This window comes from Electrona antarctica (assembly GCF_951216825.1).
Source record: "Electrona antarctica genome assembly, chromosome: 18".
In the NCBI taxonomy this organism is placed as follows: Eukaryota; Metazoa; Chordata; class Actinopteri; order Myctophiformes; family Myctophidae; genus Electrona; species Electrona antarctica.
Window position 1 is genome coordinate 7,330,375 of NC_136799.1, and position 16,773 is coordinate 7,347,147.

General features: G+C 44.3%; 1 protein-coding gene and 1 pseudogene across 2 annotated transcripts; both read left to right on the plus strand.

Annotated features, from left to right (window-relative positions):
- Nucleotides 1-4,787: 4,787 nt before the first annotated feature.
- On the plus strand, nt 4,788-7,062 carry LOC306942705 (gap junction beta-4 protein-like; annotated as a pseudogene). Its single transcript, XR_013792576.1, has 2 exons — nt 4,788-4,917; nt 5,623-7,062. The product of XR_013792576.1 is annotated as a gap junction beta-4 protein-like (transcript).
- A 116-nt stretch (nt 7,063-7,178) lies between these two features.
- On the plus strand, nt 7,179-16,744 carry LOC306942695 (beclin 1-associated autophagy-related key regulator-like; the record flags this gene model as incomplete). Its single annotated transcript, XM_079528704.1, has 7 exons — nt 7,179-7,195; nt 7,707-7,939; nt 10,825-10,942; nt 12,019-12,102; nt 14,665-14,836; nt 15,755-15,860; nt 16,377-16,744. The coding sequence occupies 7 exons, from the start codon at nt 7,179-7,181 to the stop codon at nt 16,427-16,429; spliced, it is 783 nt and encodes a 260-aa protein (XP_079384830.1). The 3' UTR covers nt 16,430-16,744.
- Nucleotides 16,745-16,773: the final 29 nt, after the last annotated feature.

The window sequence follows — 16,773 nt, forward strand, 5'->3', positions numbered from 1 at the left end:
CTTTGTCATCCAGGGTTTAGTTGTTTCAGGCTTATTATCTTTATATTTTCTAACGGGGCAATTCTTATTATATACACTACTGAGTATTTGAGTATTTAAGAATGTGTTGTGTGCTTTTTTACGACCCTTTCATTCAGTACACTGCTCCAATTCTGCCTAGCGAGATCCCTTCTGAGGGCTTTGATGGAGTTTTCAGTGATTAAGCGTTTGAATGTGCATGTTTTTGTGTCTGTCCTCTCTCAATGTTGCCTTAAATATTATTTGTAATATTAAATGCCAATTAAGGTCACTGTGTTCCTTGTTATTCTACTAGGTTTGGATATTAAACGGAATAAATTCATACTATACATTCTATTTATGAAGTCATCTGTTTATTTGAGTTTGTGTGGATTCAAAAGATCTTGGTTGAAGTCGCCACAAATGCATATCATCATCATATACTACTTATAAATATAGTTTCCCTGGTAGCAGAGTACAAATCCAGCTTGCAGCATGCTACAGCTACATACTTTAAAGGAGAATTCCATACTAAAAGGCTTTCTTACCTTTCTTTGTAGTTGTTACGTCCCCACCAAAGAGGTCCAGGTGTTATTTTGTGCAAAATCTCCTTGCCTATTTCCCCTAATAAGCACTAAATGAATTGCATTGAATTGAATGGGGCTATGGGGTGTTGTGCTAATTTGCTTATTTCCTTCGCTCAAAATAATTTTTTTGTATATATCCTCTCTTCATAATGTAAATAATATCCCAAGCGGCACACTTTACTACTTATTTCGATGGAAATAAGCGAATTAGCACAACACCCCATAGCCCCATTCAATTCCCATTCAATACAATTCATTGAGGGCTTATGTTAGGGGAAATGGCCAATAAGGAGTTTTTGCACAAAACACCTGGACCTCTTTGGGGACGTAACGACTACAAAGAAAGCTAAGAAAGCCTTCTAGCATGGAATTCTCCTTTAATCTCTCACTCTCATAATGGCAAATTGATTAGCAGGTGAAAAGAAGAGTCACCTTCACGACAAACTGTACATTTCTGTCGACTAAGGTTTTTGATATTTTGTCGACTAAGACTAGACTATAAGACAATCATTTCAGAAGACTAAAGACTAAATGTGTGTTCAAAAGACTGTTTTTTGAGTATTGTTGGTTGAATTACTTGAACATAAGTACAGTTCATTGAAACTAGGGATGCACGATTATGAAATTATGACCGATATCGAAAAGCGTAGCTACGTTATCCAGGGGTTTATATTCTTTAATCCATGTTTTGATCCGATCTCATCTTTAGCCACAGTTCATTAGCAAAACAGTCAAAGTGGGACAGTGGCCATGGCCATTTTGAAAATGCGCGCGCATCATTAGTCTAGATGGAACGGGGGGTTCATGCACATAGGGTCGATTTTTTAACGCCACCTGTTTTCTCGGAATCCTTGAAGGGTCTATTTTAAGATTCTGCCAGGTAACAAGAAAAATATTGTCCAAAGGGGTTAATTTTTAACCCTTTCTTACACATACCCTACCTAAATGAAGAGACAAGAGAAAACAGCATAACTATTGACAAACAACCTACAGGGACAAATGAATGTACCTATACTTTGAATGAATGTTTCCATACAATTAGGACCCAAGGAATTCAAAAAAATGGTTATTATGAAGATTCAAACACATCTTGACTATTTCAGGGCAAAAACTGCACAAAAATAGCTGAAAATGTTAGGATCTATATTTCTTTGTACTAAATTCTTAGGTGGATTTTTATGTTCCAACAGTTATTTTCTCAATCCTTGAAGGGTGTATTTTAAGATTCTGCCAGGTAACCGGCAAGAAAAAATGTCCCATGGAGTTAATTTTTAACCCTTTCTTACACAATCCTACCCAAATCCGAAAATGGAAAAAAACAAAACAGTAACTTTTGAAGGAAACAACCTACTGAGACAAATTAACCAACTTTTCTATACAGTTTGGACCAAAGGAATTAATTAAAGTGGTTATTATTAAGATTCAAGCACATCTTGACTCTATTGTAGGACAAACTGCAAAAGTATTGCTGAAAACGTTCAGATCAGATCTACACTTCTCTTTACACTAACTTTTTGGAGTGGACTTTTTGACATAACCTGTTTTTTCTTAATCCTTGAAGGGTGTATTTTAAGATTCTGCCAGGTAACCGGCTAAAAAAAGGTCCCATGGGGTTCATTTTTAACCCTTTGTTACACAATCCTACCCAAATCCGAAAATGGAGAAAACAGCATAACTATTGAAATAAACAAACTACAGGGACAAATTAACACATGTGTCGATACAATTAGGATCCAAGGAATACATATAAATGGTTATTATTAAGATTCAAGCACATCTTGCCTCTATTACAGGACAAAAACTGCCAAAAGATTAGCTGAAAACGTTCAGATCACATCTATACTGTTTTCCTTATTCTGCCGTGAACCCCTTTTGGTGTTTTACCCCTTCAGGCCGGGAACCCATTTTGGGGTTCTGTACGGTATGTACAGTATATTTTTCAGAAAACTTAGATTTAGAGGCGATTTTAGAATCGGCCTCAGGCCTAAATGGGTTAAGTGTGTATTTTAAAATTCTGCCAGGTACCAAGCTGAAATAATGTCCCATGGGGTTCCTTTTTAACCATTTCTTACATTGTTCCAGTCTCTGGAACAGTGGAGGTAGTCACTGTGAAGGCTTTCGGTCACCTCAGTTTTTTAGGCTGGTGATTGGCACAACCAGCAGCACATTCACACACCGATGGCGGAGGAAACCATGCAAGGCAGCAACCAGCACATCAGGAGCAATTAGGGGTTCAGAGTCTTGCTGAAGGACACTTTGACACTAACTCTGGGGGAGCCCGGGTTCGAACTGGCAACCATGGTTACCATCCGGCCACTCTACCCCTGAGCCACCACCGCCCCACTGTAGAGCATCTGTGTGCAACTGTGCATGGACCTCTTGGATGAACTTTGTTCATTGTCACGCTAATGACAGGCTCTGGTGCCACATGTGCCGGGCCGGTGATTCACTGCACTTATTGGTAGACATTGCCTCACCCAACTCTTTTGTTTCTGATGGTATAAACCGATGTAACACCCAGTCCCATTCAGGTATGTGGTTAGGCGCAAGCTTGGCTCAGGGAGGAGGACGCCCCTGCCATGCAGAGTCCAAGGCACTTTGGATAATAACATCATATCCTCTGTTTGTAAAACAGAGTTAAAGATTTATCTGGGGACCATCTGGAACCCCCTCAAGGACCACTGTTGTAACCACTGTTGTACTGGTACTAATGCAATTTTTCCTATATTTGTCTCCACCAGGCCGAAGGCATGGGGAGAGAGTAGTGACCACTGACCACTACGTGACACTGAAGACCATTTCCATTACTTTTTTGCTGGACTTTGAAACTAACCATGACCCTATGACACTGAACTTTTTTTTTCTTCTAGTATTGAAGTAGCGTTTTATATATATTTTTTGTTCAACTTTTTTTAAAGTGGCGTCTGTATATATTAACTTGACCTGTTAATTTTTTCACTCAAATAAATGGTTACATTTCTACAGTTGATCTGTTGTAGTAACGACCCAGCACAATCAAATAAAAGGGGCTGATGACCCCCCCTTGGGCCCCCTCCACTCACTATAGCTAGACACTTTACCTCCTCCTCTGTCTAGCCCCCAAAAGTACAGGTAAAAATCTCTCTCTCTCTCTCTGTTTAAAAGTACAGGAAAAATGTTACCTCGAATACAACGGTTTTACGGGGCGACTTGTCCGGACTTTTGGGGGCGACTTCGCCGGAGATTTTTAGCGTGGTCGGGGTGACCGTTCTTCGCGGTTTGGGGCAAGCAGTTTTGTATTCATATGTAAAACTGGGAGAATGCAAAACAAATTTTCAAAACATCACGTGTGGAGTACCGCAGGGATCAATTCTGGGACCGAAACTATTGATCATGTATATCAATGACCTGTGTACAGTATCAAATATAACAATGTACTTTTTACAGATGACAAACACCTGTACAGCAGCATGTGCAAACCATGACAACAGAATTAATTAAATATAAACACTGCTTCGACAACAATAAACTATCTTTAAACTTAACAAAAACAAAGTGCATGGTCTTTGGCAACCTTGCAATCACCACAGAACTCAAGCTTAAGATTGACAACATTGACATGGAGCGTGTTTACGAAGGGGAAAAAAGTAGATGTTGTCTTGGACCACACAATCTGCTGGAGACCTCGCATGTTGCAACATATATGGCTTCTTGGTTTACTGTATGTGCTTCGGACAGTTGGCCAACTTGCCCTACTACTCTTCAACCAGTAGGTGTCCTACCCGGCCGTCACCACAATGTCTCAGTGGATGATCAAGGGAGAGTAGTCAGCTCCGTGATCACCTCCACCATGGCATGATGCCAGCGGCAGCCACTACTTTTACTTTACCATGACTGCCGATGCGCTGCTAGACTAGTTATATTATATTAACATATAAGTACGCTACAAAGCTTTAATGGACAGGATTTGTATAAGCCCCAATATGTTCCCTCAGTCCCTACGCTCATTCTGTAGATGATCGAGCGTAGGAACATATTGGGGCTAGATTTGTATGAACAGAACGGCATGAACATTGAACAGTCAGTGGAGACTACTGGTCACTGCGTGGAGAGTACTAGACCTGCAGGCATGTTGCCACAATGCCACACCTGGACAGGTCCGTACGAAGAACTAAACATGCCTGGCTGGATGGATTTGCATCAACTCCACCCACCCACTGTCTGCGCCTCCTCCGTTCGTTCGTTGTTGACTGAGAAACTCCTGAGATTCCCCACGGATCGGATTCGGTCTGCTGCCCGTTCCTCCGCTTCCTTCCACGCAGATCGGAACGAAAGAGCGTCTTTTGTTAGTTTTGTAAGTATATTAAAGGAAATCTACATCGGCTGTTGTGTATTATATCGTTTTGTTGTTATTTGCAACATTTCGGCAACGTTGATTTATGGATACGCGCTATTACGCATGGAATATAGCCTATTGTAAAAGCCAGTAAGCCTATGATTATCTCTAGCACAGCATTTGCTAGTGGCTGAAAAAGCTGTTTGATTGTTTGTTCGTACTTCGTAAGTTCGTAGGCCTAATATATGTTTGTTTGTTTGTATCTTATCATGTGTGAATCTTGTGTGAATGAAAGTTAGTCAACCACGGTTTTCTTTACTAAAAAATGTTTAAACGATATTGGGGGAGCGGAGCCCGCTGGACAAGTGGTTGTGGTCCAGGCGTCATGCTCTGGCCAGACAGCGCGTCGCGTGTTCGAGTCCCCTTCATGCTCCGTCCGTCCTTTATGTCTCTCCCCTTCTCTCTCTCCCACTTTCCTGTCTGTCAACTATCAATAAAGGCCAAATGACAAAAACAAATCTTTAAAAAAAAGCTAATTGCATGTTTAAATAATTTTATACTAATTTCTTAGTTTTTTGAGGAGATATGTAACATAACTGCAATGCATGTATCCAGTCCTATCTAACATTACTTACCCGTTTATTTCTTGTCTTAGCTTTATTAAACACAAGAGGTTTGACTGTCAGGTTAATAAATTGTTACTGTATTCCATCTGTCTTCCAGAAGAGGGAAGGCAGTCTAGTCTGTGAGTCCAGCTCACCACCATGAACTGGGCATTCCTCCAGGGCCTCCTCAGTGGGGTGAACAAGTACTCCACGGCCTTCGGACGCGTGTGGCTCTCCATAGTGTTCCTCTTCAGGGTGATGGTGTTCGTGGTGGCCGCGGAGAAGGTCTGGGTGACGAGCAGAAGGACTTCAAGTGCAACACGGCTCAGCCGGGCTGCCACAACGTCTGCTACGACCACTTCCCCGTGTCTCACGTGCGGCTGTGGGCCCTGCAGCTCATCTTCGTCACCTGTCCCTCGTTCCTGGTGGTGATGCACGTGGCCTACCGGGAGGACCGCGAGCGCAAGAACCGCCTCAAGCACGGCGAGAACTGTCGCCGCCTCTACAAGAACACGGGGAAGAAGCGCGGCGGCCTATGGTGGACCTACGTTCTCACCCTGGTCTTCAAAATCGCAGTGGACGTCACCTTCGTCTACCTGCTGTACCGCATCTACGAGGGCTACGACTTCCCCTCGCTCATCAAGTGCGAGCAGAAGCCGTGTCCCAACCAGGTGGACTGCTTCATCGCCCGGCCCACCGAGAAGAGGATCTTCACCATCTTCATGGTGGTCACCAGCCTGGTGTGCGTCCTGCTCTCCTGCTTCGAGATCATCTACCTTGTCGGCAAGCGCTGCCGCGAGTGCTTCACCGCCATCCACCACTCGCGACACGTCATGGCGACGGCCAGCGGGCAGACTGGAAGCCTCGTGGAGGCCAACACGCTCAGGCTGACGGGGAAAGGTATCCCCGAAACACCGGCCCCTTCGTACAGCGTGGCCATCGCTTAATACCACCCCCCGACGGTGGGGCAAAGACTTTACGAAACTTCATGAGGAGCGAAAGGGAAGGCCGTGTTGATCGGCCTATGGAGATGACAGACATCGTCTTTCTCCAACCTCACGGGCACTTCTCTTTGAGACATACTGTACAGTATAGTGTGTCTGTTCAAAGACTGAACTAATGAATAGATTTGCTATAATCACTATTGCTTTATAATAGTGTTTATTGCCACATGGTTTAACCAAATGAACCCTACCGTCCCTATTCTGGGGCAACCATTTGGCAAAAATAGCAGATCTACAAGCTCACGTTGCGTTGTGAGCTTGTAGATCAGCTTGTTTTTGCCCAATAGATATGGTAGAGGCTGGGATATTGTGGGAACTACCGGATCAAGTATAGAGCCCTGTGGAACCTCGTTTATAGGGTTTAAGTTCTCAGTTCAGCCCATTAAAAAAGAAAAGCAAGTAGATGTGATGCATTGAGTGTGAGAACACCTCAAACTGTGTCACTGTGTTTTGTAAATTATTTGTTCAACTTTGACCATGGCTTGAAACTCGCAGGACTTTGGACTTGTTGCTATTTTTGAACATTTTGGAAAAATCTTGAAAGTTTGAATAATTTTGAAATAATTTAGAAGGCGTTTGTAGAATTAGCCTCAGGTCTTAATGGGTTAAAGGTTAACATCATGTCCATCAGATGTCCACAATTGAACCATTATTAGGCCTTTTCATAGTCATGTTGTCAGTGAAGAGGTGACCACCAAAACGGTGGTTAGTAAAAACAGACGTGTTGTGTGAGCGGTGACCACCGCAGCATGACGTCATGTTGTAGTTTTCGGTGGTCACCTCTTCACGGAAAAATGGAATATGAATAGGCCTTAAGACCTGAGGACCTGTTTCTACAAATGTCTAACAGTTTTCTGAAAAACCTATGTCAGTCGTTCTCAAACGTTTTCATGTTAAGGACCCGCAGAATTATGTGAATTTGGCCGCGGTCCGCATCTGAAAATGTTGTTCCAGGGACCCCCAGAAGCAAAGATTTGACATAAAAATGTTTGCTGTGAAAGAATATGATTTGTGACACATCTTCACAATCTTTCACAAACAGAAGATCTACATGCTCATATCAGCTTAGTTTTTATTTAGTTTTTATTTCGTTTTTGTCAGTGGAAAAAAGGTAGTCGACGAACATTTTTCGTCATAGTTTTAGTCGACGAAAACAACACTGCGTAATACGTCCCCGTCCACTCTTCCTGTCCCTCAGAGACCCCGCGGACGTGCTGGCGGAGTGCGACCCGGCGCTGACCTCCAGCACGGTCAGCGAGCTGGCGGAGGCTCGTCGGACCACGTACCTGTCTGGCCGCTGGGTCTGGGACGACCAGAACGGAGAGACCAGCATCAGCATCACGGGGACCCCCGTCACCCTGCCCAGCAACGGGGACTGCTCCACCTACTACAGCTGGGTGGAGGAGAAGAGCAGCAGCCAACAAGGACCAGGTGACGACACCCGACCCACCGTCCGTCCTACACAGCACGAGGGCTGTCTTTAACCCATTTTTTCATGACCCCCATTTTCATGTCAAGGACCCCCAAAAAGATATGTAATTGGCCGTCGACACCCCCCTCCCCCCCATCTGAAAATATGTTGTTCCAGAACGTTTGCTCTGAAAGAATATATAGTCAAAGATTTGCACCACATTTTCATGATTTTTCAAAAATAGCAGATCTACAAGCTCGTAGCGCAGCACTCGGTGCCGCACTATGAGCTTGTAGATCTGCTATTTTTCAATAGCTAATATATAACGTATATTAACTGAATGGGTTAACTTCATGCTGGCCTGTCACGATGATCACATGATCGTCTAATCGCAATCATTGGAGATAATTTGCAATTATTGCATAATCGTCTAAATAAAATAAAAAGCAGAAATAGCAGATCTATAAGCTTATATGCCAGATAATTGTTTTGGAAGTATAACATTATTAAATGTCATTTATTTGTATATTTATATATATATATATTTCAACCAAGATTTATGTTTTAGGTTAGAGGGAAAGTAAAAGAGGAGTGTTCATTTTCTATTTTTAGCTATTTTTGACAGGGGGGGTGGGGGCATTCGAACATGGGGCTAAATATGTATTTGTTTACAAAATGACCCCAGAAATTGCATCTGGCCACAAAAGATTCAGGATCTAGTGAATTTGAAGGGGGGTACTGTAGGGGGATGCCATGCTGTATTGTAGGTTCAATATGTCAGTTTGTCATCTCCTTCTCATTCAATAGATCCTGTGATCTTTTGTGGCCAGATATAATTTCCTGGGGTCTAGTAGGACTATAGTAAATAATAAATAAATAAATTGCTATAAAAGTTTGTAAAACAAAATATATAATTTTAGCCCCATGTTTCAATGCCCCCGCCCCCCTGTCAAAAATAAGCTAAAATCGCTAAAACGAGAAGAAAGCAGCAAATGAAAATACATGAACACTCATCTTTTACTTTCTCTAATAACAACCTAAAACATAATCCTTGGTTGAAAAAAATCTAAAGTTGTCCTTTATCTAAAGTTGTTTGTCATCTCTGCCACGTGCAATGTTTGATACTCAAGCCTTAAAGGTAATTGGAAATGTAATTTTGTTCCAATGTTCAATGCCAAAAACACAATTGAATCGTGAATTCAATTTGTAATCGTGACAGCCCTAGCTGCACACTATAACTTCCATGTGTCCACATAAAGCTTTTTGTGGTGCTCTGAGCTTTAACCACATGATCCATATTCTGGAGGTGAACATTCTGTGAAAATAGCCCATCTACAAGAGCTTGTAATGTAGAGTGCCTATTTTTGGTGAGGATATTCACTGTAGAGGGGGTCAAAGGAAGAGAGGCAATGCAGAGTCGGACTCCAGTCAACTAAGGTGGTCTTTACACGAGAACGGTGCTCATAGGAAACGGCAAAATCAAGTATCGTTTGCTGGGGTCCCTTTAGACGAGAACAGCGTTTTGCGGAGGTGAAAACGCAACAAAGTGAAACCACCTTCCAGTGTGGAAATCTTTGAGAACGCCGTTTCCTCAAGTCTCCATCTAAATGTATTTTGTTCCTCTCATACTCCTTATTTATATTTATACTTCATTGCTTATTTTTCTATGTATTATATACTACTGTACATACTGTACATTCTGTACATTCAACAAGTGTATTTATTCCCATTACTGCATTACTGTATTGCACTCTGGCTAGACGCCACTATTCATTTCAGTGTCAAAGTATTTGTATACTATGTGCAGTAACAATAAATTGAATCTAATCTAAAAAAAACAGGCAAAACGGCGAATCCGCAAAACTTATGACATCATGGCTCACGTTGAAGCCTCCCTCCTAACAAGCGCCGCTCATCAGCGATGGTGAATGTAAAACCATGATGTAAATGAAATGCCTTGTGATAGGTGGCACCGTGGCAGCAGCGTTTATGTAGCCTAATGTATTATAAAATATATAACCATCCCGTAGTGCGCTCTGCCTGCATGCTCTGGGCTGCCTGTCAGCCTGTCTGTCTCTCTGCCTGCATGCTCTGGGCTGTCTGTCAGCCTGTCTGTCTCTGCCTGCATGCTCTGGGCTGCCTGTCAGCCTGTCTGTCTCTCTGCCTGCATGCTCTGGGCTGCCTGTCAGCCTGTCTGTCTCTGCCTGCATGCTCTGGGCTGCCTGTCAGCCTGTCTGTCTCTCTGCCTGCATGCTCTGGGCTGCCTGTCAGCCTGTCTGTCTCTGCCTGCATGCTCTGGGCTTCTTGTCAGCCTGTCTGTCTCTGCCTGCATGCTCTGGGCTGCCTGTCAGCCTGTCTGTCTCTCTGCCTGCATGCTCTGGGCTGCCTGTCAGCCTGTCTGTCTCTCTGCCTGCATGCTCTGGGCTGTCTGTCTGCCTGTCTGTCTCTGCCTGCATGCTCTGGGCTGCCTGTCGGCCTGTCTGTCACCTCAATGTGTTAGTATAGGAAGCAGGCAGCGAGTGACGGCCACAACCCCGTCGTGGTCTGGAGGCGTCATTCAAAACCCTGATAGGGTTGCGTGAAGGGGGGGCTACCTGGTTCTTCTTCTTGTACGTGGGTGACTGGTCTATTTGGCAGCCCGTTAGCGCCACCTAGCGACATTATAGTGTCTTCATAAAGTGTGCGTTCTCTGAGGCCTAAGTAAACAGTGTTTAACATGTTGACCCTAATTATTGTGTGTGTGTGTGTGTGTGTGTGTGTGTGTGTGTGTGTGTGTGTGTGTGTGTGTGTGTGTGTGTGTGTGTGTGTGTGTGTGTGTGTGTGTGTGTGTGTGTGTGTGTGTGTGTGTGTGTGTGTGTGTGTGTGTGCGTGTGTGCGCCTGCGTGCGTGCGTGCGTGCCCAACAGAGCTGGACCATATCAATCCTGCTCACACCATCAGCGCCGCGCTGTGCTACGCCACCCAGCTAGCTAACATCCTGTCTCACATCCTGGATGTCAACCTGCCCAAGAAGCTCTGTAACAGGTACACACCTGTCCCAATTAACCTACACCTGCCCAATTAACAACTCATTAAGAAGCTCTGTAACAGGTACACACCTGTCCCAATTAACCTACACTACCCAATTAACAACTCATTAACTCATTATGAAGCTCTGTAACAGGTACAGTACACGTTAACCAATTCATTTGTCATGCACAGACAAACGGCAAACCAACACGGACGCGCTGCGACGTCAAGCCTTCCTCAGCATGTATGAACTCGAAAAAAATACATGAACACTCATCTTTTACTTTCTCTAATAACAACCAGCCTGTCTGTCTCTCTGCCTGCATGCTCTGGGCTGCCTGTCAGCCTGTCTGTCTCTGCCTGCATGCTCTGGGCTTCTTGTCAGCCTGTCTGTCTCTGCCTGCATGCTCTGGGCTGCCTGTCAGCCTGTCTGTCTCTCTGCCTGCATGCTCTGGGCTGCCTGTCAGCCTGTCTGTCTCTCTGCCTGCATGCTCTGGGCTGTCTGTCTGCCTGTCTGTCTCTGCCTGCATGCTCTGGGCTGCCTGTCGGCCTGTCTGTCACCTCAATGTGTTAGTATAGGAAGCAGGCAGCGAGTGACGGCCACAACCCCGTCGTGGTCTGGAGGCGTCATTCAAAACCCTGATAGGGTTGCGTGAAGGGGGGGCTACCTGGTTCTTCTTCTTGTACGTGGGTGACTGGTCTATTTGGCAGCCCGTTAGCGCCACCTAGCGACATTATAGTGTCTTCATAAAGTGTGCGTTCTCTGAGGCCTAAGTAAACAGTGTTTAACATGTTGACCCTAATTATTGTGTGTGTGTGTGTGTGTGTGTGTGTGTGTGTGTGTGTGTGTGTGTGTGTGTGTGTGTGTGTGTGTGTGTGTGTGTGTGTGTGTGTGTGTGTGTGTGTGTGTGTGTGTGTGTGTGTGTGTGTGTGTGTGTGTGTGTGTGTGTGTGTGTGTGTGTGTGTGTGTGTGTGTGTGTGTGTGTGTGTGTGTGTGTGCGTGCGTGCGTGCGTGCGTGCGTGCGTGCGCCTGCGTGCGTGCGTGCGTGCCCAACAGAGCTGGACCATATCAATCCTGCTCACACCATCAGCGCCGCGCTGTGCTACGCCACCCAGCTAGCTAACATCCTGTCTCACATCCTGGATGTCAACCTGCCCAAGAAGCTCTGTAACAGGTACACACCTGTCCCAATTAACCTACACCTGCCCAATTAACAACTCATTAAGAAGCTCTGTAACAGGTACACACCTGTCCCAATTAACCTACACTACCCAATTAACAACTCATTAACTCATTATGAAGCTCTGTAACAGGTACAGTACACGTTAACCAATTCATTTGTCATGCACAGACAAACGGCAAACCAACACGGACGCGCTGCGACGTCAAGCCTTCCTCAGCATGTATGAACTCGAAAAAGTGCCCCCTTCGGGGCACAAGTCTCGGGGCAGGTCAGGTTGTGGCCTCCTGGTGGCGCTATAATAGGCCAATGTGAAAAGGGTGCCATTTCTTCTTACGCCCTGGATGGCAATTGGATGATTTGAGGCATTTTGTCCCAAAAATGTGTGTTGCAAAAAATCCACCTGTTGGTGGCGCTATAACAGGCCAATGTGAAAAGGGTGGGATATATTCCTCAGCCTAGTAGGAAAGTCTGTGAAAGATTTCATGTAAATTGCATGCTGCGTTCATGATTTGAGGCTTTTTGTTCAAAACGGGCAAATCCTGCAAACTTTGAAAGCCAATGTTAGACAATTAGGATGAAATATGAAATATCAGACAGATCCGCCTTGAACACATTACTATAGAGATAGTGTGTAACGATTTGCGGGATTTTTGGACTGAATCTGGAGAAGTAATATAAAGAGGTTCATCGTTTGCATCCAGGGAGTGTGTGTGCAAATCTTGGCATCGACCGGGTTAACGGTGCCGGAGATTAGCTGTACACAGACGGATGGACACACACACACCTGGACGGAGGGACGGACTCACACACACACACGGACGGAGTGCAAAACATACTCTCTCCCCATGCCTTCGGCCTGGTGGAGACAATAATGCAAACTATTGTGACAGCTTTATTAGGGCGGACCTGGGTGCAACACTGAATCACGGTCAGTCTAAAGTATTTTTAGTCTAAAAAGTATTTTTTGAAGGATTGCTGGCTATTTTTCTTACAGTGACTTATATAAGCACATGAACACTAGCATCCCAATTCTCACACTAAAGGTCTCCACACACCGAGCACGTTTTTCGGATTTTTAGCTGCGTTTCTCCATCGGGTTTCCGAAAAACGCGTCCAGTGTGCAACCACCTTAAGATCCTTAAACATATTTAGTCTAGGGTGAAAACAGTGTAGAGTTTTAACTGGTTGAGATATTAAACGATACCGAAAGTCTACCTAGTCTAAGATCATACACCTGCAACCTTGTTGTACCAGCTCAGTGGCCTTGTGGTTAGAGTGTCCGCCCTGAAACTGGGAGGTCTGGTTTCGATCCCCGTCCGGGTCATACCAAAGACTGTAAAAAATGGGACCCAATGCCTCCCTGCTTGACACTCAGCATCAATGGGTTGGATTGGGGGTCAAATCTACTAATCAAATGATTCCCGAGCGCGGCGCACGCTGCGGGTCACCGCTCCTTGGCTGTGGCTCACCGCTCCAAGAGATGGGTCAAATGCGGAGAACAAATTTCACTGCGGTAACGTGTGTGACAAATTGTACGACTTTGACTTTGACTTTGACTTTATTCCTGAACATGACATGACCATTTATACTCTAAGACTTAGAGTATAAATGGTCTGTGTCTTTGTGTTCTAGTGAGTTCTGTGATGAAGGTGTCTGTGTGTGTGTTTGTGTTGTAGTGAGTTCTGTGATGAAGGTGTCTGTGTGTGTGTTTGTGTTCTAGTGAGTTCTGTGATAAAGGTGTCTGTGTGTGTTTGTGTTCTAGTGAGTTCTGTGATGAAGGTGTGTGTGTTTGTGTTCTATTGAGTTCTGTGATGAAGGTGTGTGTTTGTGTTCTAGTGAGTTCTGTGATGAAGGTGTCTGTGTGTGTGTGTTTGTGTTCTAGTGAGTTCTGTGATGAATGTGTGTGTGTTTGTGTTCTATAGAGCGTCGCAGTCCCGCCCCCTACCATGGACCAGGAAATGATTCTCCGTTAATTTTCCTCATAGACATTTCAGAAAGTATTTATTTAAAGCCGTTTACACCGCGGACAAAGCCAACTCGAGTCGTGACAAATCATGACAATTTTTTGGGCCGAACAAATAATTAGAAAGAAGAAAAAAACGGCAGGTTACAACACTTTTTTTGTTGTTTTTCTTTGTAATTATTTGTTTGGTCCAAAATATTGTTTGTGTTGTCATGAGTTGTCACGACTCGAGTTGGCTTTGTCCGCGGCGTAACCGTCTTTAAATAAATACCTTTTGAAATGTCTATGGGAAAAATGCATTGGGATTCATTTCCTGGTCCATGGTAGGGGGCGGGACTGTGACGCTCTATTGAGTTCTGTGATGAAGGTGTCTGTGTGTGTGTGTTTGTGTTCTATTGAGTTCTGTGATGAAGGTGTGTGTGTGTGTGTGTGTGTGTGTGTGTGTGTGTGTGTGTGTGTGTGTGTGTGTGTGTGTGTGTGTGTGTGTGTGTGTGTGTGTGTGTGTGTGTGTGTGTGTGTGTGTGTGTGTGTGTGTGTGTGTGTGTGTGTGTGTGTGTGTGTGTGTGTGTGTGCGCGCGCGCGCGCGTAAGGACGGGTCCGTTCGAGGTGAGTCCAGACCTGGAGGAGTCGATGGAGTTTGTGCTGCCAGAGGAGGGTGGAGCGGAGGAGAGCGGAGAGGACGAGGTGACTGACGACGAGACAGACCTGGGAACAGACTGGGAGACGGTCCCCAGCCCACGCTTCTGTGACATGCCCTCACAGGTACTGTAATACTGTACACCTTCATTATATTTATACATGTGACATGCCCATTGCCCTCACAGGTATACTGTAATACTGTACGCCTTCATTATATTTATACATGTGACATGCCCTCACAGGTACTGTAATACTGTACGCCTTCATTATATTTATACATGTGACATGCCCTCACAGGTACTGTAATACTGTACGCCTTCATTATATTTATACATGTGACATGCCCTCACAGGTATACTGTACTACTCTACGACTATATTTATACATGTGACATGCCCTCACAGGTACTGTACTACACACCCTCGTTATATTTAAATGGATGGTAAATGTGCATTTATATAGTGCTTTTATCCAAGGCGCTTTACATAGATTGTGCATTCACACACAGCATTCATATACCGATGGCAGAGGAAACCGTGCAAGGCACCAACCTGCACATCGGGAGCAATCAGGGGTTCAGAGTCTTGCTCAAGGACACTTCGACACTAACTCTGGGGGAGCCCACAGGGATCCAACTGGGAACCTCACGGTTACCATCCGGCTGTTCTACCGGCCATGAAGCTTGGCTGTTTTCAGTCGGTTATTCATTTGATCATTGTTTGTGAATTGTGTCATTGTCGGTTCATTGCTTATGTAATAGTAACAGTGTCCTGTAAGTTCATATGGGCTGGGCTTCCTTGGAAGCATTACACTTCAATCAATCAATCAATCAAACATGTACTATGATTAGATCTGAACCCGTGTGTGTGTGTGTGTGTGTGTGTGTGTGTGTGTGTGTGTGTGTGTGTGTGTGTGTGTGTGTGTGTGTGTGTGTGTGTGTGTGTGTGTGTGTGTGTGTGTGTGTGTGTGTGTGTGTGTGTGTGTGTGTGTGTGTGTGTGTGTGTGTGTGTGTGTGTGTGTGTGTGTGTGTGTGTGTGTCAGGTCACTGAGAATGCAGATGCTACACCACAGACTGAGTCCAGTGAGGGGATTGTGAACGCTCTCATGCTGGTGATGCAGAAGAGGAGTAAAGTAATTCACTCCTCAGGTAATCACCATATAATTCCTTAGACTCCTTACTAATACTTATTATAAGAGATGGCACAATTTCCGTCTACTCACTCTGTGTCTCATTGGTGGGCTGTCGACGGTTCTGAAATCTGCGTCATCATCGATGGAGATTACAGCCCCAAGGCCTATTCATAGTAGTTTTAGGTGATAAGGTGATCACTGAAAACGTCACGCCGCGGTGGTCACCGCTCACACAAACACATCTCTCTGTTTTTACTACCCACCGTTTCGGTGGTCACCTTATCACCTAAAACTGGAGTATGAATAGGCCTTTAATCTGGCTTTTTATTAATAAAAACTAAAGTTTGAAATCTTGTTTGAAATGACAAAACCTGCTTACCGATGATGTCATAGGAAAGTTTCTGAGAACCACAGAAATGTCTATTTGGTTAAATTTGTCTCTTTGAGTTACAAATGGATAAATTAACACTGATATTTAATTGTAGCACAGAGCTTCCTATGGAGGATTATTTCTCAATCTCCTTTTCTTTAGGTGACGAAGAAGATGATGCAGTTGATGAGGAAGATGACGAGGAGTGGGACTGAATTCCCTCAACTATTCAGTGTATTTACCATGACAACAATGATATTGCAGAATGCAGGCTGTTTTGTGAAAAGATGCATGTACAGTAAAGTTTACATGTGTGGGAGGAGTGCAGACAATATAAGCTTGGAAAGCAGAGAAATGTAATAAAGTGTTTTCCATAATATCCTTTATCCCGGTCACAGTGCTGATAAATTAGCAAGTGGAATGGGAAATAGATGAATAGATTGTGGAAGTCGATTAATTAATTATTTTCCTTAAAAGGGTATTTTCCTTAAGGACGCTAATAAAGTTTTTATTGCAGTGGTTCTCGAAGTGGCCGGTCCAGAGACCCCCAGGGGTTATT